The sequence below is a fragment of the Rutidosis leptorrhynchoides genome, chromosome 8 (assembly GCF_046630445.1).
Source record: "Rutidosis leptorrhynchoides isolate AG116_Rl617_1_P2 chromosome 8, CSIRO_AGI_Rlap_v1, whole genome shotgun sequence".
Lineage (NCBI taxonomy): Eukaryota > Viridiplantae > Streptophyta > Magnoliopsida > Asterales > Asteraceae > Rutidosis > Rutidosis leptorrhynchoides.
The window spans coordinates 72,243,180-72,268,614 of NC_092340.1; the positions used below are offsets into that span (position 1 = coordinate 72,243,180).

The window sequence follows — 25,435 nt, forward strand, 5'->3', positions numbered from 1 at the left end:
ACGCTCGAAAAAATAAATGATAACATGCATTATGAGTAATGTTTTAAGTAGAGTTTTTTTTTTCACCTTATGTGAAGTTTTTTTTTTTTTTTTTTTTAAATTTAGTACGATTTAGAGTTTAGGATTTAGGGTTTAGTGTTTTGGGTTTAGTCCCCAAACTCAAAACCCAAAATCCAAAATTCTAAACCGTTCGTGTTAAAAATTCAATCTAAACCCTAAACCCTAAACTCTAATTTCAAACTCTAATTTCTGAACCATAATTTCTAAACCATAATTTCTAATCTCTTAAAAAAAAAACTTTAATTAAAACTTTACATATAATGCTGTTATATAATGCTGTTAACATATATTTATTCGATAATTTTTCCGCCAAAATAATAACATTTATCACAATGTATCTTTTTTAAATGTTCATATTTTTATGTGATTTTAATGTTGAAAAAAAAAAATAATAAAACGAAAAAAAAAATATTTCCTCCAAAAAAGTGCTTCCTTATTAAACACAATATATATTTAAGTTGATTATTTTAGTTGCAAGAGAATAGAACATAAAATATAAAAATTAAAAAGGAAGATGTTATGAAAGTGTCGTCGATTTAACCGAGTCAACAGCGAGAGCCTTAATTGAACTTCAAACATGTATAAAACCCATGAAATTTCATTTCACCATTTTCATGGCGTCTCACATTTTTTTTTCTTTTCTTTAATAACCTACTTATTGGCAGGAGGTTCATTCGGAAACGATCTCTCTATCCATAGAAAACATTGAGAGTGAAGACATTCTCTACTTTTGGAGTGTTTCACTTTGGGTGGAGAAATGACTTATCTTTATTCTATGATAGGACAAGGATTGTCTACATCATACCTCTCCAATACCCTACGAGTTGTATTATGAAAGCTAAAAAGGAAAAACACACACGGTCAAAAACCAAAAAGTAAAGATTGAGATAACACCATGGAAATCGTGTGGTAGAGTTAGTGTCGTACATCTCAATAATTCGATTTGAGACATCATAAATTAAAGGGGAAAATTTTAACCTATATATATGTCACATGGTTAAAAAGTTGACACACTTTGGAATAATAATAACAAATAACACCCAAAAAGTTTTACTTCAAAATAGTAACAGATAAAAGGTTTAAAAGTTACTTCAATACACTACAGTTTCTAAAATTTCCGAATTACCTTAATGATAGTTATAGAGTGATCAGGATAAACTTCATATGATTAAAGTCTGTTTGCCAGCCAAGCCAAGCAAACCTAACCCGACTTAGCCCGTTTGGAACAACAAAGTCAACACTACCGAACCCGACTCAACCGGAACAATTCTTACAAGTCACACAGAGTGCCCAAGCTTACATGATCGGATTCATAAAAAGTTCACATCAATGATGTTGAATGTATAGCACATTTAGAGAGCTTCAACTTCAAAAAATTGCAATTTAGGAATTAAAATCTAACTCTTCTCAACTCCTTTTGAGTCCATTTAGAAAATTTAAGGTCATTTTACATCACTTAATGATCAGTTTAAGCTCTTACTTCAGTAAGATTGTTTTTCTTTGTCACTTGCATCAAAATTGGTCTGTCCATGACACCCATTCCCATTAAGAGGCAAATGGAAACGGAACTTAATAAAAAAAAAGTTAAACAAGTAAACAAATACAGTTAATTTAAAACTGTAATCAAATCTCTCGGCTGGTAAAAAAAATAGGGACAGAAGTTTCTTCCGGTTCATAAGCAAGTCATTTTTCTTCCTAAAACATTACTATGATGAGGTGCAAAAGGTATGAAACCTTATTTACCATCATCTAAATGTCCAAACATGTCGTTCCAATTAGACGCAGCTTCTTCCGGTGTCCTAAACGTCCAAATGTGAGTCTTCTCTTTCTCACGCGTTTCAAGAATTTCCTGAAGTTATTACATCAATCTTGTTAGTCTTGTCTCAAAAGACCAAATCATTCATTCTTACAATTATAGAACTATCTTTTTTTCACAAATCTAGTTATGGATTGCCCTTATATGCTTTGGCCCCCATCCCATTGAGATATATGTGTGTTTAAATGTTATAACCATTCATAACATATAAAAAGCATGATGTAGGACATACGGCAAATACGGTTGTAAACATTAAATTGTATGTTTGTAGTTACACATGGCAGACGAAACTTTCGAGCTAACATACAATAAATTTAACTTACTTTTTTCATATAACAAACAATTCTATTTACCTGACAGTCAAAAGTACACATGGCTCATGTCTCCCCCTTTTTTATTAAACAAGTGTCTAAACACTTATTCGTATCCACAAGATAAGTAGATGGATATATTCACAAAGTTTCAAATTTTAATTAATCAGCACAACATAGCTTATGCGTTGATATGATTAGTTTTAGTCTTAAAACATACAGTAGTATCGGTATTATACATCAAGCCTATGTTATATATATATATATATATTACATTTGCATATTTGTTCTAGCATTGTCACCGATAAATATTAACAAACATGTGACAAGATACATACTTTAATGATGTCGAATTTGTTTATCGCAAAACGAATTAGTAAATGAAGAAGATTAATGTTTACAGTAAGCAAAAAAATATGATTACCTCAGCTTCCTGAGATCTTTTCGTTTTAAGTTTTAAACAATCGATAAGAGCATTCCACTTTCCAGCACAGTTATCAAGGGACCCGAGCCTATAATATTGTTGCATTTGATGTACTGGAGCTGACATCATCACGAAATATGATACATATGTTAACTAAACGTACATAAATATTACATATACATATTACATATACATATTACATTACATGTGTATATAACAATAAAAGACTTACAATAGCAGAACCAGAGAGCATCAAAGGAAGTGGTGCATGATACTTTTCGTCTCGGTAAAACAACTACCTCTTCCTTCTCTATGCTCATTCTTCTGTTACCTCTCCTTTCGGGACTGTTGACCGTTTATGGTCTAAACACAAGCAATGAAAACTACATTATTTTAAACAGATAGTCAGAAACCTACAAGCTACCTATACCTGGCAATCAGGTCAGGTCGGGTCAGGTCGGGTTTGGGTCGAACCCAAACGGGTCAGCTTTTTAAACGAGTCCAAACGGGTCAAACTCAATCAGATTGGGCCGGGTCGGAATTGGGTCGAGACCCAATTTTTTTCCCTAAATTTTTTAAAATGGGCATAAAACCTAAGTAGTTGGTAGATCGATAATACAATCACATCTTCACATGTTTAAAAGCCAAACGTAGAATCTCGTCTAACATTTTTTAAAAATGGCAAAATGATTTAACATGTTCCAAAAGGACCTGCAAACCACCATTGTAGAACTAATGTAACAAGAACCAGAGATAGATACAACAATAGGACTACATCATCTTATTAAAGGCGTGTATGGGAAGATGAGTCTTAACTTATACTCCGTATAATTCAATACTCACATTTGTTGCAGTACCCTAATCTTATATAATTAATTCTCACATTTTTTGCAGTACCCTAATCTTAAGCCTCCAACATCTCCAGTCCTACTCCTTCAAGACCATAGTTTTATGCCACAGTTAAGAATTCAATCAGTACAAAAAATTCAATGGTCTCAAAGACCCAAAAACAAAATTGAAATGGGACTAAGATTCTACTTGATCCTAATTTATATGCTATATAGATTGTTGTTCACATCAATATCTGGCTATACAAAAATTAAGCCTCTATAAAGTATAGTAACCTTATAAGCTGAAATATTATTTGGGGCACAAACTCTTGATTAACTTTAATAAATAGACTAGGAACTTAAAGTGAAACTTTGTTACCAGTTCCCACTAATATAGACACATCGATGCCATTATATCATAAACGCATGTTTGTATGGAACCCTAATTTTAAAATAATTGAGGCAAAACGAATTGGTGACAAAACCCTAAGTTAGTTTCAAATTAAGATCGAAAATTGGAAGAGTTGAGCTGAATTTGATGTTAAACATTTCAAATTATAGTATATAACGAATCAAAGTACACTCCATTTAAAGATCAGATGAGATTCATACGTACCTTTCACCCTCGCCTTCAATTTCTCGTTCTGATCAATTTCAGTTTGAGTTTTTGAGTGTATATGATATTATATTTGTTTGACCAGTTGGGCCCAAATTAGTTATTGGGCTTTTGAAGATATTTGGACCCAAACAGGGTTTGGAATAGAATGGAAAGGACCCAAAGGACAAAATAGGATTGTCTATTTTAATGTCTTGCAAAGATGTAACCTTTCATTAAATCAAATTCATGAATATGAGAAAAATAATTATTTTTTCAGTTATATCAAATAACTAGAATTATATCTGTGCCATGTTCTGTTTTGTATATGTACTTGATAGATTTATTTATCGAGCAATAAAATATATTCGACATTTGCGAAATATCCTTATTTGTGTCATGTAAAATAATACATTCAATAAAATTGATAAAGAACAGTTACATAAAAAGAATCGGCAATTTTTTTTTGAAGTTGAACTGACAGAGTCATATTTATACTAAACAAAACTATGAAAATAATTGTTAAAAAGTAATTAAGTTTGGATGATAGTTTTGTTTTGGACTATTATCTGAGAATTGAGACTGAATATTTAAAAGTTTCTAGCTAGAGCATTGTTAGAGTAATGGGAGTGGAGTATGTCACATGCCCGGTCCCCCACCTAGTCATAAGTGACACCACTCCCTCAGTCCGTCGCCAACATCCGTTCCAAGCAAGTCAGTCTCTTCCGCGACGTAAATTGAGGCATATTCATATACAAAAATAATATTATTTTAATAAGTGACATACCCCAACTGACATAGGTCACCACTCCCCATTTTTTCTGACTCAGCAAGTCACACCTGATATGCCAAGTGACCTCAGTCACCACTCCCAGTCCTTTTAAAGCTTAGCATGAGCACCGTCAAACATAAACATCAATGTTTCATACTATTCATACTATCATATTAGGAAGAAAAAAAAAAATGATATTATTTCAATTGGACAAACAGTGATGAAAAGTTCAAAAAAAAACTGGACAAAAAAAAAATGTCAATTTAGCTTAATGATATTATCGCAATAAAAGTATCCCTATCCCTAATAACCCAATATATTACGTAAGATTCAAGTATAAATTCCACATACAATTGCCTAAAAACAGCATTAACCTAAACCTAAACCTAAACCTAAACCAAAAAAGAAAAAAGTCACAATATAAAGTTAATATGAAAAATATTATTAGATCGGACCTGATGAATGATTAAATCGATGCTCAGATTAAAACTGATTTAAGCGTGGTCACCGAAGTTTAGGCTGCGAACGGAAATGTTTATAGTGAGTGTCGTTAACATTTGACACTGATATCATGGCTTGTCGTCTAACAGCCTTTATAGTGTCTAGAAGCTATGGGATTTAAAGTTGATGGGCTTTTCTTTGTAGTTTATATCAACAAGATTTATTTTTATTTCGAGGAATTATATACAGAGTGTCTTATATTAATTAAATCGATCGTTCACTTTATAAAGATACGAATGTCAGTTACCCGATTCACGATTCACCCGCAATGTAGATCGGGTAACCATTGAAGTACTCATGCAAACTTTTTTTTTTTTTTTTTTTTTTTTTTTTTTTTTTGAAAGGCACTCATGCAAACTATTATTTAGTATTTATGGATTTATCCACTATTATCCGAAATACATACATAAATATTCACTTTAATATCGACCATTAAGCGGGTCACTTCGGCAGTGACGGAACTTAAACACTTACAATGAAGGGCCAAAATAATTCAGTCAAAACAGTCTCTTACATATAAATAAAATTCATTAAATTCAAATAACGTAGAAAAAATGATTAATGGTGGACAAAGAGAAAATACCTCTGTTGCAAAACACCCCGTCTCGAGCCGTCTCGACGCCCGTCTCGACAGTTTTGTGACTAGTCCGTCTCGTCTCGAAGAAAACCGTCTAATATGACAGTCAACGGTCAAAATTCGGGTCAAAGTTGAAAAAATCGGGTCAAAGTCGGTCAGAATTCAGAAAAACCAGAAAATCGGTAAAATTTGTGAAATATATTGTATTTTAGTTTGAATTTTTTGTATTAAATTAATGATGATAGCAATTATGAGTACAAATTAATCAATTAAAGTTTTTAGCTTTAAAATATGTATACATATATGCATTTATATACTTATATATTTAAAAGTCAACTTTGGTCAACGTCCGTCTCGACCCCCGTCTCGACCCCGTCTCGAACGTCTCGACCTTTTTAGGACCCGACCGTCTCGACCCCGTCTCACGTCTTTTGCAACCTTGGAAAATACTACAACTCAACTCGACGACCCCTAAGGTCCTTAAACTCATCCATTACAGACTCTCTAGGTGTTTTAATCTTAATTTTGGTGGGGCCAAGATTTGAACTTATCATATTTAGTCCTTAAAATTATAAAAATTACCGGTAAGGACATTATTTTTGGGGGGACCATGGCCCACCCTTGCCCCTTAAATCCTCCGTCGTCACTGCACTTGGGTATCAATTAAGGAGGTAAATTACTCATGTGAATGTCGAATAATTAATCGTGAATAATTACTCATGTGATATGGATGTAAATGATTAGATAATTACTCATGTGACAATTTATCATCTATTTAATTATCTACTATCAGCCGATATCTATTTAATTATAGCAAAAAACAAAGAATTTGAGCGGAAAAAAAAACACGGGCGAGCAATTTTTTTTTGATCGAATTACGAAAATGTAGAACACAAAACTGTTTGAATTTCCATTTTTTGTTCGAATTTCACGTGTTCTACAAATTTTTGTTCGAATATGAAAAATGTAGAACACAAAATTGTTCGAATTTAACCATTTTTGTTTGAATTTCACTTTTTTGTTCGCCTGTCAAATTATTTTGTTTTCGACTTTCACCATTTTTGTTCGAATTTCAACTTTTTTGTTCGCCCGCTTCTTTTTTTGTTCGAATTTCAGTGTATTTTGGTGTTTTTTTAGAGTTCTCAAAGTTCTCACTCAAAAAAGATTCTCATTTGATCCCTTTACTATATATATATATATATATATATATATATATATATATATATATATATATATATATATATATATATATATATATATATATATATATATATATATATATATATATATATATATATATATGCCTCATACAGTCATACATACCTTTTAAACTAAAGTGTTATCAAACTTGTGGGTTTTAGTACTTCGTATGTAACTATGTATATTCATATATCCACTTTTTAATACTCTTTATGTCACAATTTCGTGTTACTTGGACAATAAACAACACGCAAGTTTAAAAAAATATTAATATTACACTATTTTCTGTTAACTTTATTGTCTTACCTTTAACTTTTTACCAGCGGTTTTTTTTACTCAAACAATAAACACCTATGAAGTGAATTTATAGCTTTACTATGTAATTATCAAGTAAAGTAATTATTAATACTCCCTAACTATCTAATTTGTTGAAATATATTATTATTATTATTATTATTATTATTATTATTATTATTATTATTATTATTATTATTATTATTATTATTATTATTATTATTATTATTATTATTATTATTATTATTATTATTATTTTAGTGTTGAATAATAGTTGGGATATGTCATATTAAACTTTTGTGATTAAATTGAATAGTTAATAGAATTTATATTTAATTTATCAAAAGAATACTCGACACTATAATTATAGGCCATAACCTAACCCATAATGTTAAATTAAAAAAAAAAAAAAAAAAAAAAAAAAAAACTGATCCCATGACCTTCACCAGAATGGAACAAAAACAATCCCTAACAACCTCCCCTACGAATTGCAACTACCACTTTATCCGTTACAACAAATAATATAGTCTTAAGATATCTGAAATAGTGAAATACTATATTATTTGTTTGATCATTACTGGTATTTCAAGATTAATTAGTGATTAGTGATATAACTCAATTCGTAAGTGTGAATTTTGTGTACAATTATAGTTACAAGTTTGATTAACATACATTAATATGATTGGACCGACAAATAAACAAAAGAACAATAAAACTTGAATACGTTTGACAAAATTAGCTCGCTCGCAACTACAACTACAACTACAACTACAACGTGGGTGGGAAATTTATATGTTTCAAACAAGATGACAAATCCTTGAGAGATATTTTAAGTAGTTAATTCTTGTACATAAAATTTTATTTATCTTACGAACTTCAAATATAAATATTTGCTTGATCTTTCTGTTTTTTCTTAAGTAAATGGATTAAATAAGTGAATTTCATAAATAATAAAAGACAACAACAACAACAAAACTCAATTCCACATAAGTGGTGTATGAGAGAGATGAGATGTAGACAATCATTCCCTTATCCGAGAATAAAGACAAGTCATTTCTCCACCCAGAGTGAAAACACTCTCAAAAGTAGAGAAAGTCATCTCTCTCTATTCGACGGATAAAGAGATTGCTTTCGAATGAACCTCCGGCCAATAATCCGATTTTCAAAAATAAAAAGGACCAAATATAGCAATTGCCACACAGAGAGGCGAAAAATAGCACTATAGCGCCAAATGTGTAAGAAAACGGGAATGAAACAGACAATATGTATTGGTTCCTGAATCGTGAAAGTATTAAGCCTCGGGTTTACACGAAATCCGAATTCGGATAAGACAAGAATGATTTTGTTTCCAGGCAAGAAGAAATCAAAATCACATATGAGAGAATCTGTACATTTCTGCATGTGTTTTTGAATGAATGCATAGAAAACAAAAACCGAATTATAATCAGTTAAAGACTATTTTCATGAGGAGACACAGCTCCTCATTTTAAGGAGGAAAAACAATTGGAAGACACTTTTTATATAAAATGTATAGTGTCTTTTCGGGGTTTATGTGACGTGGCCACTGATGTAAATTTCCTTATTTCTCACCAAGATCTCGTTTTTGGAAGGCAGCCGAGACGAGATGTCCATCTCCCGAGATTTCTCATTCAACAGGGTCAAACTTGGTCAATGCTACGATTTCTCGAATTTTCTCACTCATATCTCGGATTTTTTTTCGTAAAATCTCATATTTTTCTTGCTCATTTCTATGAATTTTCTTGTAAAATCTCATAAAAATGTATATAAATATACATATGTTATAATTTTCAACTTATAACTACCAAACACAATTATATTTGTTTATGAAATATTAGTAAAGAGAGAATAAGTGTGTATTTCATATAATTCTATGAAATGGTGCAAGTTTACAAGCATACCATCATGGTGTATTTATACTACTAAGAAATACTATGCAAGTGGTACAAAATTGACTAAAAGTTTGTACAAATTTGAATATTCATATATGCATTATTATTTTAATTATCATAACACTCCCCCTTGGATAGAAATTTTGTTTTAGAGATCAACTATAAGTTACTGCCTCGTTAAAAACCTTTGTTAAAGAAAATCCAGTGGGAAAAAACTTTAGCTAAGGGAAAAAGAGTGCAGTATAGAGTTGTCTCCCCCTCAAGTAGATATCATTGATCTTTTACATCTTTTGAACATGTCTCATTCCAATATTATGAATGTGTGTTCTGAAAATAGCAGATGGGAGTGCTTTGGTGAAAAGATCAGCAGAGTTTTTGCTGGATTGAACATATCTCATTTCAATCTGGTTGTTCTTAATGAGATATTGAGTGTATGAGAAGAATCTATGAGGTATGTGTTTTGTTCGGTCACTTTTGATATACTCTTCTTTCATCTGTGCTATGCAAGCTGCATTATCTTCATAGATAGTTGTTGGACTTTTATCGCGTTCTAGTCCACAAGAATCGGTAATGAGTTGTGTCATTGATCTCAACCAAAAACATTCCCGAGTAGCTTCATGTAATGCAATCACTTCGGCATGATTTGATGATGTTGCAACAAGTGTTTGTTTTTGAGAACGCCATGATATTGCGGTACCTCCATTTAGGAATACATATCCATTTTGAGATTTAGCTTTATGTGGATCAGATAAATAACCTGCATCTGCATAACCAACCAAATATTGTTTTGATTCGTTAGAATAAAATAATCCTAAATCAGTAGTTCCTCGAAGGTATTGAAATATGTGTTTGATCTCATTCCAGTGTATTTTGGTAGGAGCTGAGCTGAACCTTGCCAACAAAACTGCAAAAGAAATGTCAGGTCTTGTACAATTTGTAAGATACATAAGAGCTCCAATTGGACTAAGATATGGTACTTCTGGTCCCAGGATATCTTCATGATCTTCACATGGACGAAATGGATCAGTGTCAACATTAAGTGATCTAACAACCATAGGAGTACTTAATGGTTTTGCCTTGTCCATATTGAAACGTTTTAAAATCTTTTCCGTATAAGTTGTTTGATGTACAAGTAAACCATTAGGCATATGCTCAATCTGTAAACCAAGGCAATAATTGGTTTTTCCGAGATCTTTCATTTCAAATTCTTTCTTTAGAAGTTGAATGGCTTCATGGATCTCTTTATATGTACCTATGATGTTAAGATCATCGACATAAACGGCTATGATCACATATCCAAATGTTGTTTTCTTAATGAATACACATGGGCAAATAAGATTATTGGTATACCCTTTGCTTATCAAGTAATCACTTAATCGTTTATATCACATGCGACCCGATTGTTTCAACCTATATAAAGACCTTTGTAAATTGAATGAGTACATTTCTTTGGGTTTTGCATTGGTTGCTTCTGATACCTTAAATCCTTGAGGTATCTTCATATATATATCACTATCAAGTGATCCATATAGATAAGCAGTCACAACATCCATGAGATGCATTTCTAAATTTTTAGAAATTGCTAGGCTGATTAAGTATCTAAAAGTAATTGCATCCATAACAGGAGAATAAGTTTCCTCATAATCAATTCCTGGTCTTTGAGAAAAACCTTGAGCTACAAGTCTAGCTTTATACCTTGTAACTTCATTTTTCTCATTTCTTTTTCGCACAAAAACCCATCTATATCCTACAGGTTTCACATTTTTAGGTGTGAGAATGATAGATCCGAAAACTTTTCTTTTATTGAGCGATTCAAATTCGGCTCGTATTGCTACTTTCCAATGATCCCAATCATGTCTATTTTGACATTCCATGACATATTTTGGTTCTGAATCATCATCATCATTCATGATGTCATATGCAACATTATATGAAAATATCTCATCAAGATTTTTCATTTCATTTCGGTTCCATAATATTTTTGAATGTGCATAATTAATTGAAAATTCTTTGTTGACATCATCAATCTCCTCTGCAGAAGGAGTATTGATTTGTGGTTCTTCTTGAACACTTTCTTTTACCTCATTATCAGCCGATTTTCTTTTTCGGGGATTTTTATCTTTGGAACCAAATGGTCTCCCACGTTTCTGGCGTGGCAAAGACTCAAGAGTGACATTATTGCCAGCTTTTGAAATTTCAATTCGAGCTGGAGCATTTGCTGCTGGTGTATATGATTTAGTCACTCTTTTTGTATCTGTAAATGCATCAGGCAATTTATTCGCAAGTTCTTGCATATGCATTATTTTTTGAACTTCGGTCTCGCATTATTTTGTGCGAGGATCAAGATACATTAATTGAGGTTCACACCATGAAACATCATTTTCTTTATTTTTTATTTCTCCCCCTAATCTAGGGAACAATGTTTCATTAAAGTGACAATCAGCAAAACGTGCTATAAAAACATTACCCGTCATGGGTTCAATATATCTTATGATTGAAGATGTTTCATATCCAACATATATTCCCATCCTTCTTTAAGGACCCATTTTAGTGCATTGTGGTGGTGCGGTAGGAACATAAACCGCAATGTTCTTAGGTGGGAAATATTTGGCTGATGGCCAAAAGTAAGTTGCAAGGGAGGATATGTATGACTTGCACTTGGTGTAATGCGAATTAATGATGCAGCATGTAAAATTGCATGACCCCATACATATACTGGGAGTTTTTTTCTCATTATCAATGGTCTAGCTATTAACAGCAATCGTTTAATTAGTGATTCAGCTAAACCATTTTGTGTATGCACATGAGCAACAGGATGTTTGATATCGGGCAAAAAGTCACGTTTTTACCCCCTAAATTAAGCCCTAAAACAATAAAGATTAAAAATTTGTCGGCAAAATTATCACTTTTTCGTTTGATTTTGTAGATTAAGTAATTACAAAGGCGATGCAAAAATAATCGAGTAAAACGGAGCTAAAACGGAGATTCTAGAGCGAAAACGGTGAAAGGCAAGAAATCAAGTTACGATCCAGTGAATCAAGGTTGACCAGCATCAAATCCGGCCTGCCATACGGCCTGTCATACGGCCTGCCTGTACGGGTACGGCCTACCAAATACGCCCTACCAAGTGCCTTCACCAAACGGCCTGCCAGCAAAACGGGCTGCCAAATACGCCCCACCATACGGCCTGCCAGGCGTATTTGGCAAAATTCTGGTCTATTTAAAGGGCCTTCTCCATTCATTCCAAGACACACTCAACTTACCATTCAATTTACATTTTCAATTTTTAGTTAGTAGTTAGCTTAGCTTTTATTTTCCGGAGGATATCCCGGCGAATCCCTGCGATCCAGGGCAGATTAGTTCGGCTTTTTCAGGTTTTTATCCGAAACGCTTGTCTTTTGTATTAAACATGTATTCTTATCTTTTACGTTTAATAATGCGTTCCGATATTTCCATGATAGCTTAATTTATCTGTATGTTGCCATGATAGAAGTTTGGGTTAGCGTAATTATGTTAATATAGTACGGTTACTGTTATAATGCCGAACTATTAAGTCTGATGGATTTGTATGCTAGCATCTTAAGGATTGACCAACTTAGGTTGTGATTAGGACTTGTCCACCTATATGAAATTAGCTACTTCATAGGATTAAGACCCCTGGTTATACTGTATCTGAAGATTCTATGAACTCGGTATGGCCGGAGTTCCCGAGAGGCATCTTATGCACTTTTAGGACACGGAACCTAGGAATTGAGACATGAATGACCTAGTATGCCTATTGACTGTTCCGAAGAGACCTCTTATGTGATAACCCGGAAATTTCCGAATAAATTTAAACTTTATCTTTATATCATTAGATAAATATTTCAAACATATATATATATATATATATATATATATATATATATATATATATATATATATATATATATATATATATATATATATATATATATATATATATATATTGTACAAATTTACAATTCTAAATAAAAGTATATATATATTTTAACTTAGTCATAAAACGCCCTGATTTAAAATAATATATTTTGATAAACAACGAATCACTGATTTATAGAAGCAAATGACCAAAATACTCAAATGAATAAAGTTACACTTTGAGTGGGATTATTTTCATTATTTAAATCTATTGTTTTTATAAGGGTACGAGTCACTAAACGTAAAAGGCCAGTTTTCTAAACGTACGAAAGTGCGCTCGAAAAATCGAAAGTGGTACATGAGTCGAGTGACAACGTACGAGTCATTTGAGTAAAAATTACATTTTTACTACGCACGTAAATATAATATAATATTTAATTAATTCTAAAGATTTAATATATTATATATTAAATAATATTATTTATTTTACTCATATGACAAATGAGTGTCGGCAAGCAATTGTGAACTGTATTTTCAGTCCATGCGATCGCATGGACATATAGGCAAAATCTCATGCGATCGCATGGGGGGTAGGTGGGCTTGACATCCCTTTAAATATCGAGCGATTTCAGTTTCTAATTCATTTCATCACACACTTACGCAGCACAAAATATATATATATATATATATATATATATATATAATTAATATTATTATTATTATTAATATTGAGTTTATTAATATTAATCTTATTATTATTAGTATTATTATTATTATTAATTATACATAAAATACTACGACGAGGTTCTGCTCGCGTGTTTTCAAAAAGGGTTTTATGAGTGAGATAGAGCTAAGGAAATTATGGGTTATAGCTATGGAGGTTATGGGTATGGATCAGGGGTGTAGCTTATGAGGTCAACCTAGTGTATATCGTCTCAATCGCGTCTACGTACTTTCCTGCAATATTGAATCACAATATTGATACGTGAGCATTCATATCTTATCTTTTATATATTAATAGTGTATACATGTCTAGTGCTCGAGTATATATGTTTATGCATGCTAGTATGCTAAATTTCGTCATTAAATAGTTTATGATGAATCACGAATTAAATACATATATTACCGATAAAAGGTATATGATATGCATGTTTTTGGAAAGCTGGCGAAAAATCAATAACTTTTCATTTAGAAATCGCGAAATTTCGATGAACGAATTAAAAGATATGGGCAACTGAATTATGATCAACGTTAATTGAAATTGCCTTTGAATCTGAAATTAATATTTAAACAACTTGTCTATGAGATTGATAAATTGGAATTTTAGATATTACTAATCGAGTAAATGAATTTCTATATAAGGCACGTCTCGTTTTGTTGAACAATTGTCAAAATTGATTGTTTTATCATATTTAAAAGCCTTATAAAAACTATAGTTTAATTTTACAAGAATTGGGAAACTATGTGAAATGTTAAAATGTTTCGATTGCCCTGATCATTCAACTATAGTATTGAGTCAGATTGACTTTTTGAAACGACTTTTGATAACTTTTGTATGTCGATCTCGAGCATTAGGATTGTGATACACTATGACCAGACCTAGCTTGATAGACATTTATTGACCAACATATCGAGCATTAGGATTGTGATACACTATGACCAGACCTAGCTTGATAGACATTTATTGACCAACATATGTTCTCTAGGTTGAGATCTACGGTTATTTGGTATTCCGAGTTTCGGTCACATTTCGGTGAACGACTTTATGTGCTGCTAAGGTGAGTTTCATTTGCTCCCTTTTTAATTGCTTTTGCAATCTATATTTTTGGGCTGAGAATACATGCACTTTATTTTTAAACGCAATGGATACAAGTACATACTAAATTCTACACCGAGTTTGAACCGAAAATCCCTTAGCTTTGGTAACTAGTAACTGCCGGTTATAAGAACTGGTGGACGCGAGTAGTAGTATATGGATCCATAGGGCTTGATATCCCCGTCCGAGCTAGAGCACTAGCCTTTTAATAGACGTATGCTATTTGAGAAGCGTACACGTTGGTTTGCGTGTATTATTAAGATGATTATACAAAGGGTATAAGTTATATATACGTTAAGTTTAGTTACTAGGGTGCTCAATTTCGTAGAATATTTTGATAAACGTTTCTGGATGAAACAACTGAAAACTTGTGATTCACCTTTATATACAGATTATGCGCAACATTAAAACTATGAACTCACCAACATTTGTGTTGACACTTGTTAGCATGTTTATTCTCAGGTTCCCTAGAAGTCTTCCGCTGTTTGCTTATATGTTAGACAAGCTTTGTGCATGGAGTCATATATGCTTTATTCAAGAAAACGTTGCATTCACAAAACCATCATCATGTATCTATTTTGACTGCTTTGTCAATGAAAGTATTATTGTAAACTATTATTTACGGTGATTGTCTATATGTAGAAATTATCAGATGTCGAAAACCTTGGATTTAAATATTCATTATGGTATACCTTTTCCAAAGAATGCAATGTTTATAAAACGTATCATCTAGAGGTCAAATACCTCGCAATGAAATCGATGAATGACGTATTCATCCATATGGATTTGGAGCGATCGTCACAGTTGGTATCAGAGCTTGAGGTCACAGGGAACCAGAATTTGCATTAGTGTGTTTAACTGGTAATTGTTAGGATCCATTAGTGAGTCTGAACTATGACCGTATCTGTTTTTTTACCGAGTTTTACTTATCATTTCTTGTCCGAAATTACCTGCTTATCATTCTTAAGTCTAGACACGTTTGCCTGCAGTTATTGCATGAATAGTGTATAGACAAAACTCATATCTTAGCGTATCTGTTACTGTAAACTTTTCCTGACATCTTCCAAAAATTTCTCCGTAATTTATGGGATTTTGGTATTATATATACATATGTAAATTATGTATCGGAGAATACCAAACTAAATCCTATAATCTATCTCATATCAAAAATCAATTCCCTGATTATACAAGATGGATCACGTATCTAGTTCAAATTCCTTAGATTCCGATAACTATTCCGATATGGATTTTCACTCGAGCTCCGAGAGTAGTGTGACCGGAATGGATCAACCAATTAGCCATCATCTATTCTGGATGAATTGGGGATGGGTTCGTAGTTTACTTAATCATTGGAGACAAGAAGAAGGCGATCCCTTCCATCCATCACAATGCCCTCTTGGCGAAGAACCTGAAGCACTTACCGGCGAACCTGTTCGTAATACCATTTTCTTTCTCATCTCCAGAGTATCTCATCATGATTATATACTATCTCACATTCTAGATCTCATGCAACCGCTCGTCTGAACTGCCAATCATCCCGGAGTAATAGAAGAAGTCAACGAGCTTCGCGCTCGAGTCCTGGCTTTGGAGAACATGGTACAAAGGTTACAAGTACCAGCAGCATCACCGGCATCAACAGTACCACCGACAACAACACCAACAGTACCATTACCACCACTAACAACAACATCCGCTTCCCACACCTCAACATCACAATCTGTACCTCGAACATCAACGTCATACGCACCATAGATACCAAGGAATACCAACAACAACAAGCGATGAAGTATTGATTCATAACTTCATCGAAGAAATATTCTGCAGAGAATATGTAGTTTCTAAAAGTTTTAGAGATTGTATATTCTAGTCCTAGTCGAAAACCAGATGAGATTAATATTATGTTTACTCATTAAATCCATGATTACATCTAAAGAAAATATATATGTAGGTATATTCTCATAAAGATTGTAACTAAGAAAATTCTGTTATACAAACTGTTAATGGTGAGAATATTTTAACGGGTAGGTAATACCTAAGAGATATATAAATTCACAATTAATATGTTACATTCTTCGATTCTGATTCAACAAATCATCAACTATACTCACTACTTTCACACAATATATATTCTTTTATAAAAATCAAAACAACCATCCTCATCCAAATTTGATTACATATTTTGATTTTGACAAATCAAAATCCGAGTCAAGATTTAACAAAAGACATTATTCTTAGATTCCTAAATCTTTCAAAGCTATACTTTGACTTCAAAACTGTGCTAGAACATTTTATGTATATTAACGATTACAATCCGTGTTCAAACCCTTTGAAATTCCTAAAGACACTTCAAATAATGAATCATCGAGATGATGATCCAACCACATGTTAACCGCAGTCTTGTACCTGAAAAACCCTCGAAACCAAAGTCATAATTTAACACGTATCCGTGTCAGACTCTTTGAGATTTATTAGCTAAAATAACCTTTCAATCCCTTTTCAAAATAGACAATTTTGTCACTACTCTAGCAAATCACCATCAATTGTTCATTCGAATAAGCCTTATTATAACGATTACCCCTTCATCATTGTTACTGGAGAACCTTTCATATTCCACCACATTAGCAGTAAACTTATCAGCAACCGTAATGATCTAGGATTTTCTGAAAAATTGTTATATTTATCAGAACCCTATCATTTACTCATCCGCATCTTGTAACGAGAAATGCCATACGACTCATCGGGAATTAGCAATCGGTATTTTGAAAATCTCGCAGCATGTCTACGCCAACAGTTATATGTGTACGTACAACGTCTATCTTCTGGACTTATATACTTTGAATGTGAAGTTTTTGAAAAACACCCTAAAACTGTGAACTAGTTCTCGAAATTTTGAAAAGTGCTGATGAAGCAGCAAAAACTGTAAATGACATTAACAGTAAAAAGTTTGATGATAAAGAATAGTGTGTTGGTAAAGCTCAGAAAAAGAAAAGGTTTGGAACTGGAAAACGGATTGAGCAAAGTATGAAGGAGGCTGTGGATAAATCACAAGGATGAAACCTGCCTTCAAAGAATCCAAATGATTCAGTATTTGCTGAAGCCATTAACGAATACCTTACTTCCGAATCTAAACCCTTGCAGAAAATATTCTTCATCATCCTCAGATATTGGAAATTCTAAGATATCATCGTATCTTTCATTATAAATATCCTCCATATTTCTGGAGATAATTCCATAATCATTCTTATCGGAAATCAATTTTCTCCTTGCGATATCAGTGTTACATCATAAAAGAAACTATTTTAGTTTCTAAATTCTGAAACCTTCGAGTTTAAAATATGAATATTTTTAAAGTGGTGTTGGGAGCTGAAGCATGAGTTAGTATAATATAATGACACTTGATCAACGTGATTATATTACAGTAAGTCATGCTGAGTTTCTAATGGAACATGACGATTCACGGACCATATCGTCATCATGTGCCATGTTACACGACTCTTGTATTCTACTTAAACTCTAAACATATCAAGAAACTATTTTTCTTGATGATTCGGCCTTTTCTGAGGTATTCTGGTAATTTGACAAATCAAGACCGTGCCATTACAATTTCCTTCTTAAAACATTAACTATGTTCATTCTGAAATTCATATCTGCGAATTATGGACCATTCCATGCGGTGCTTAATGGATAGAAGAGAAAACAGAGCATGAAGCTCCGAAATAGAAATGGGGGTATAAATCGTAGCAAATAGGAGAGAGCATTAACTGTGGATGTCAATGATTATAGAAAGACAGAAGCAGGGACTCTGAAAAATAAGGAAAGCTATAAAGCCTTACGACAACACATAAATTACAAACCGTGTATATCAATAAGTATTGCAACGTAAAGACACGGGAGAACTAAAAACACTATAAAGCCAAGAGTATAGTAAAAATGAATAGATTCCTCCGGCGGCAGATGAAAAAGAAGAATGATAGATATGAAAGTTAGGAGTATATCAAGAATCAGAACTGGATGAAGCATATTGACGAATACTTTAAAGTATGAGTTAAGAGAGGAAGAATAGAAGGTGAGCTGACGAAGGGAGTGGATTTATAGCAAAAAATCTGACAGAGCAATCATGACAGGTTATCGCATTTAATCAAAAAAGATCCTAATTTCCTTAATTACCGAAGAATCAAATCTTATTACGAAGATTTTCTCTAAATCCCTTGAACTCCGAAAATCAATCCTATCTACGTCAAAAGATATGACGAATCTACATTTATCCATTTCACTCTTTTGTGATAACTTCACTCGTACTCTTCACAAAATCGAATTGTTTTATCTATATTACTCAATGATGATAAAACTTTAATTTTCAACTCGTATAAGTCATAAAAACATACTTATTGTCATCCATGACCATCCCAACTAAATTTCGGGACGAAATTTCTTTAACGGGTAGGTACTGTGATAACTCAGAAATTTCCGAACAAATTTAAACTTTATCTTTATATCATTAGATAAATATTTCAAACATATATATATTGTACAAATTTACAATTCTAAATAAAAATATATATATATTTTAACTTAGTCATAAAATACCCTGATTTAAAATAATATATTTTGATAAACAACGAATCACTGATTTATAGAAGCAAATGACCAAAACACTCAAATGAATAAAGTTACACTTTGAGTGGGATTATTTTCATTGTTTAAATCTATTGTTTTTATAAGGGTACTGTGATGACCCGGGAATTTCTGACCAATTTAAACTTAATCTTAATATAATCTCGACACGATAAGCAAAAATCTGTAAAGTTGAGTCTCAAAATTTTGAACTGTATTTATATATTTATTTGACTTTGACTATCCCTGGCGATTCACGAACAACTATTTGTAAATAGATATGTGTATGTATGTATATATAAATAATAATTGAAAATATAATTGGAAATATTATATGTTGTTGTTATTAAAAGTAATTATGTGAAATAACATAAAAAAAATATGATATTATGATAATTAATATTTAAAACATATCTATATATAAAAATAACGTATATTAAATATATATTTCGTTATTTCGAATCTAGTTAGTAAACGACAATAGCACTCAAATTACCATATGATGAATATTAAACAAGTTTAATACGAACTTATATGATTCTAAAATAAACGGTGTTTCGAAAGTGAATTTTACAAATTAAAGACCTATTAAAAATATATTTAGGAACCAGTCGTTGAATTTTAAGACTTTTTATATTTTACTTGGGGTTGGGAGTAAATAATTAATGTAAATTTTATTTAATAGTTAATGATTGAATTTTATATCATAATGACTGAAATAATTAAAGAAATTTAATGTAAAAATTTGGGATTTTTCTGAATAAGTTTATCCATCATCGTTTAACAACAGAGTACGAAATTTAGCCCATATTATAATCAATTCAAAGGTGTCGGCAGAGTAGTTTTTTTTTTTCAATCATGGATTACTAATCTATGAACAACGTGATTCATGAAAGTTATTATTATATTATAATATTAATTATATTACTATTATTAATAGGCATTATAACAATTTAATTAAACGACTACTGTATGATTTCCATTAGAAGATTAATCGATAGCTTTCAACCAAGACAATTGTTTTAGTTATAGATATATATACTCTAACTTTACAGCTCATAATGGAACTTTACAACTCATAGTGAGTAATATTGTTATAGACACTTAATATAAAAACATGATACAGAAGAAGTTATAAACCACTACAAAATTTACATCTCCTTAAATCATCTTGAGCATCACCCAAGATCGAACATCTCTCTATTATGCTTCTGTTAACCTGATAACAAACACACTTCTTGCTCGCCTTTTATGATCATCGAACATCGCCACAACCACTTTGAAGGAACTTACGGGAATACTCAAGTCCCAGAAAAGGGGAAAGCCAGATCGAGAGCTTCTAAGTATCTTTTATGATGTCGAGCCTACTGTGTTAATACAAATGCCATCACTACCACTTCTAACCACCACCTTCACAACCATAAACCCGTCGCCCCATCATCAACTACAATCGACGACACCCATCCTCCACCAATAACCACCTCACGACCACCATACAACACTACCATCTTCAACCTAGAAAACCATCAAGAACCACCATGGACCACCTTACATCATCTATTAATCACCAAAAACCCATTTGAATGTTTCTTGTACTAAACTGAAACCATCATCATCTATTACTCATATTTTCTGTTGACCGATAGAAAACAAACCAAAACATCATCAACTCCTTCGATGTACAGCAGCCTGCTACTTCTCTCTCTCCTCTCTCTCTCCCCTCTTCCTCTCCTAGTTTTGTTTTCTTTACCTGCAACCCAATTATTTCTGTTTACTGTTAGTTCACCACTGAACATCACTCGAAAACAACCATCATCACCTACTGTCTTACTGCTACGGATGACAATGATGACTGGAAAATAATATGCAAAGAAGATGATGAATAGTGATTAGGATTTTGTGAATATGATTAGGGTTACGGTTGATTATGATGATGGTGAAGTTGATGAGATGAATCACGATAATAAATATAATTCGTTGTTGATATTGATGATAAGGGTGATCGGGAGCTGTGAAGAATTGTGAATGAATCACAATGATGTATAAGTGATTAGATGGAAGATGATGACATGATGCTTTGGTGGTGATGAAAACGATAAGATATGTGGTATGATAGTGCGATCATAGCTGGAGGCAAGTTATGTACGTGTTTTCTTTAATGATTAGATAAAGTTTATTTTTATAATCAAACCCCACTTCTAGTTTAATTCACGAGTCTGTTAGCAAATCAAAAATCATTAGGACGCTCGTTTATTTCTGTTGGGCCGATGATCTTTGTGTTGGGCCAAAACAAAACTACGCCTAGATGTTATTTTTGTTGTGGGCCGAAATATACTCAGTTGGGCCGTATTATTTGTGTTGGGTCGAAAAATGATGAGCTTATGATTATGATATGCGTAATTATTTGATTATGATGATTCCGAACGAAGAAGGGGTCGATGATGATGGTAACGGCTTGATGCTATGTGTGACATGAAAATACGTATGATTAGGATATTGATGATGACGACATGTAATGAAAACGATGATGATGATTTGGGTTGTAAGTTAAGAAGGAAAACAAAAACAAATTCGTATATGTTATATAATTTAAACTGCGAGTTCATTCAGAAAAACATGGATGGAGCCATGGTTAAGGAGTGTTTGGGGTTAACGAGAGGTCGTGGGTTCGAGTCCCGTCTGGAGCACTTCTTTTTACTAAAAGCTTTTGAGGGTATACACATTTATTATTGTTTATCACTTATTTATTATTATTATGATTATTGTTATTATTATTGTTATTACGAAAATAACACAAGCTATTATTATCATCATTAATATTAGTATTTGTATCAAGTTATTATTATTATTATTATCATTAATATAAATATTATTATTATTATTATTATTATCAAAATGAGTATTATTATTATTATTATTATTATTATTATTATTATTATTATTATTATTATTATTATTATTATTATTATATTTATTATTATTGTTATCCTCATTAGTAAAATTATTATTTTAACTATTATTAATATTAACATTAATTATATTGATATTTAACAAATTATTGATTTTTGATACAATACCAATTATATATATATATATATATATATATATATATATATATATATATATATATATATATATATATATATAACTATATGCATGAATATTGATTATTTTACAAAATAACTATACATAAAATATAATTGAAGATATAAAGTATATATATGTATAAAACTACAACATTTAAAAAATATATAAATATTATATAAACGGAATTATGTGATGATATGTGTTAATATATATATATATATATATATATATATATATATACACATGATATAGGTTCGTGAATCCGAGGACAACCCTGCATTGTTCAGTTTCGTCGTATTAATATTTTTACTACAAAATATCGTATTGTGAGTTCATTTGCCCTTTTTACTCTTTATATTTTTGGGACTGAGAATACATGCGCAACTTTTATAACTGTTTTACGAAATAGACACAAGTAATCGAAACTACATTCTATGGTTGAATTATTAAACTGAATATGCCCCTTTTTATTAAGTCTGGTAATCTAAGAATTAGGGAACAGACACCCTAATTGACGCGAACTCTAAAGATAGATCTATCGAGCCCAACAAGCCCCATCCAAAGTACCAGATGCTTTAGTACTTCGAAATTTATATCATGTTTGAAGGAGGATCCCGGAATGATGGGGATATTCTTATATGCATATTGTGAATGTCGGTTACAAGGTGTTCAATCCATATGAATGATATTTTTGTCTCTATGCATGGGACGTATGTTTATGAGAAATGGAAATATGAAATCTTGTAGTCTATTAAAATTATGAAATGATTATTTATGTTAAACTAATGAACTCACTAACCTTTTGGTTGACACTTTAAAGCATGTTTATTCTCAGGTATGAAAGAAATCTTCCGCTGTGCATTTGCTCATATTTGAGACATTACTTGGAGTCATTCATGACATATTTCAAAAGACGTTGCATTCGAGTCGTCGAGTTCATCAATATTATTATTAAGTCAATTATAGTTAGATATATTATGATATGGTATGCATACCGTCAACTTTCGATGTAATGAAGGATTGTCTTCTCAAAAACAAATGCAATGTTTGTAAAATGTATCATATAGAGGTCAAGTACCTCGCGATGTAATCAACTGTTGTGAATCGTTTATAATCGATATGGACTTCGTCCGGATGGATTAGGACGGGGTATGACAGTTGGTATCAGAGCGGTGGCCTTAGCGAACCAGGTCTTGCATTAATGTGTCTAACTGATAGTTGTTTAAATACATTAGTAAGTCTGGACTTCGACCGTGTCTGCATGTCAAAAGTTTTGCTTATCATTTCTAGTCGGAAATCATCTGCTTATCATCCTTAGGAAATTACCTGCTTATCATTCTTAGTCTAGACATGTCTTACTGCCTCTATTGCGTAGACAGTGTATAGATAAATTCATATCTTAGCGTATCTGTTATTGTTACCTTTGCCTGACAGCTTCCGTAGATTCCTCCGTAATTTATGGGATTTTAGTATTATATATGCATATGTAAATTATGTATTGCAGGGTACTAATCTACATCCTATAATCGATTTCTTATTGAAAATCCTTCATCTGATCGTACAAGATGAATCCCTCAACCAGTTCGAATTCCTCGGATTCCGACAGCTATTCCGATATGGAGTTTCACGTAAGTTGCAAAAAGCAGTGTCACCAGAATGAATCAACCAATCAGCCATCCCCAATTCATCTGATGGGTTCGTAGTCGACTTAATCAATGGAGACGCGAAGAAGGCGATCCTTTCACCAACCGAATTTACCTCTTGGCGATGAACCTGAAACACTTACCGACGAACCTGTTTGTAATACTATTTTCTCTCTCATTTCCCGAATATCTCGCCAAGATTATATTCTACCTAAAATTCTAAACCTTATTCATCCATTCGTTCCGACCGACAATCATCCTGGAGTAATAAGTCAATGAGCTTCGCACCCGAGTTGTAGCCTTGGAAAATATGGTGCAAAATGTACCAGCTTCAACAACATCACCGGCACCAACAGTACCATCAGTAACATCACAGTACCATCAACAATCCATGCCTCAACATCTCATTCAGTACCTCGAATACAATCATCATTCTACGTATCGTTCTACATCAATTATCTTCATTCTTCATGGCGATGATGTAATCTCTAATGTTTTAGAGATTATGTATTCTAGTTATAACGGTAAATCAAATGAGATTAATATTATATTAACTCATTGAATCTATGATTACATCCGAAGAAAATATATATGTAAGTATATTTTCATAAAGATTGTAATTAAAAATTCTTTCGTACAAACTGTTAATGGTGAAAATATTTTAACGGGTAGGTAATACCCGAGGAATATTTAGATTTCACTTTAATAGGTTATACTGTACATTCTTCGAATCTGATTCAACATCCATTTACTATCCTACTTACATCTACATAGATACGAATCCGTTCACCGCAAAATAACTATTTTTATTCAATTTCATATTTGGATTTTGACTTATCATAATCCAACAAGTGGCATAATGAAGAAAACATTGGACAAAATAAAAGTTGTTAGAAACAAACGAATTAATTAATTGAAATTTTGTTAAGAATCCACGCTAACTGTTCCTAGCTAACTGATTACATTTTATTTATCGCAGTTTACTTATCGCAATTTAATTATCGCAATTTTATTTATCGTCATTTAATTTCTGTTATTTACTTTACGCATTTAATTTATCGTCATTTAATTTCTGTTATTTATTTTACGCACTTTAAATATCGGGA

At 32.0% G+C, this 25,435-nt stretch overlaps 1 protein-coding gene across 2 annotated transcripts; it reads right to left on the reverse strand.

Moving 5' to 3' along the window:
• Nucleotides 1-1,666: 1,666 nt before the first annotated feature.
• Nucleotides 1,667-4,090, reverse strand: LOC139862791 (uncharacterized). 2 transcript variants are annotated; one of them, XM_071851420.1, is made up of 4 exons: nucleotides 4,058-4,090; nucleotides 2,844-2,974; nucleotides 2,612-2,730; nucleotides 1,667-1,909 (listed from the first exon to the last, which is right to left on the reverse strand). In XM_071851420.1, the coding sequence occupies exons 2-4, from the start codon at nucleotides 2,929-2,931 to the stop codon at nucleotides 1,796-1,798; spliced, it is 321 nt and encodes a 106-aa protein (XP_071707521.1). In that variant the 5' UTR covers nucleotides 2,932-2,974; nucleotides 4,058-4,090; the 3' UTR covers nucleotides 1,667-1,795. The 2 variants fall into 2 exon arrangements, with proteins under 2 accessions (XP_071707521.1, XP_071707520.1); XM_071851419.1 differs by having other exon boundaries at nucleotides 2,844-2,994.
• Nucleotides 4,091-25,435: the final 21,345 nt, after the last annotated feature.

Coding starts and splice junctions, on each gene's coding strand:
- LOC139862791 (XM_071851420.1), bottom strand. CDS start 2,931: ATGAGCATAGAGAAGGAAGAGGTAGTTGTTTTACCGAGACGAAAAGTA. Junction 2,731..2,843: donor TGCTCTCTGGTTCTGCTATT/GTAAGTCTTTTA, acceptor TGATGATGTCAG/CTCCAGTACATCAAATGCAA. Junction 1,910..2,611: donor AAAGATCTCAGGAAGCTGAG/GTAATCATATTT, acceptor TAATAACTTCAG/GAAATTCTTGAAACGCGTGA.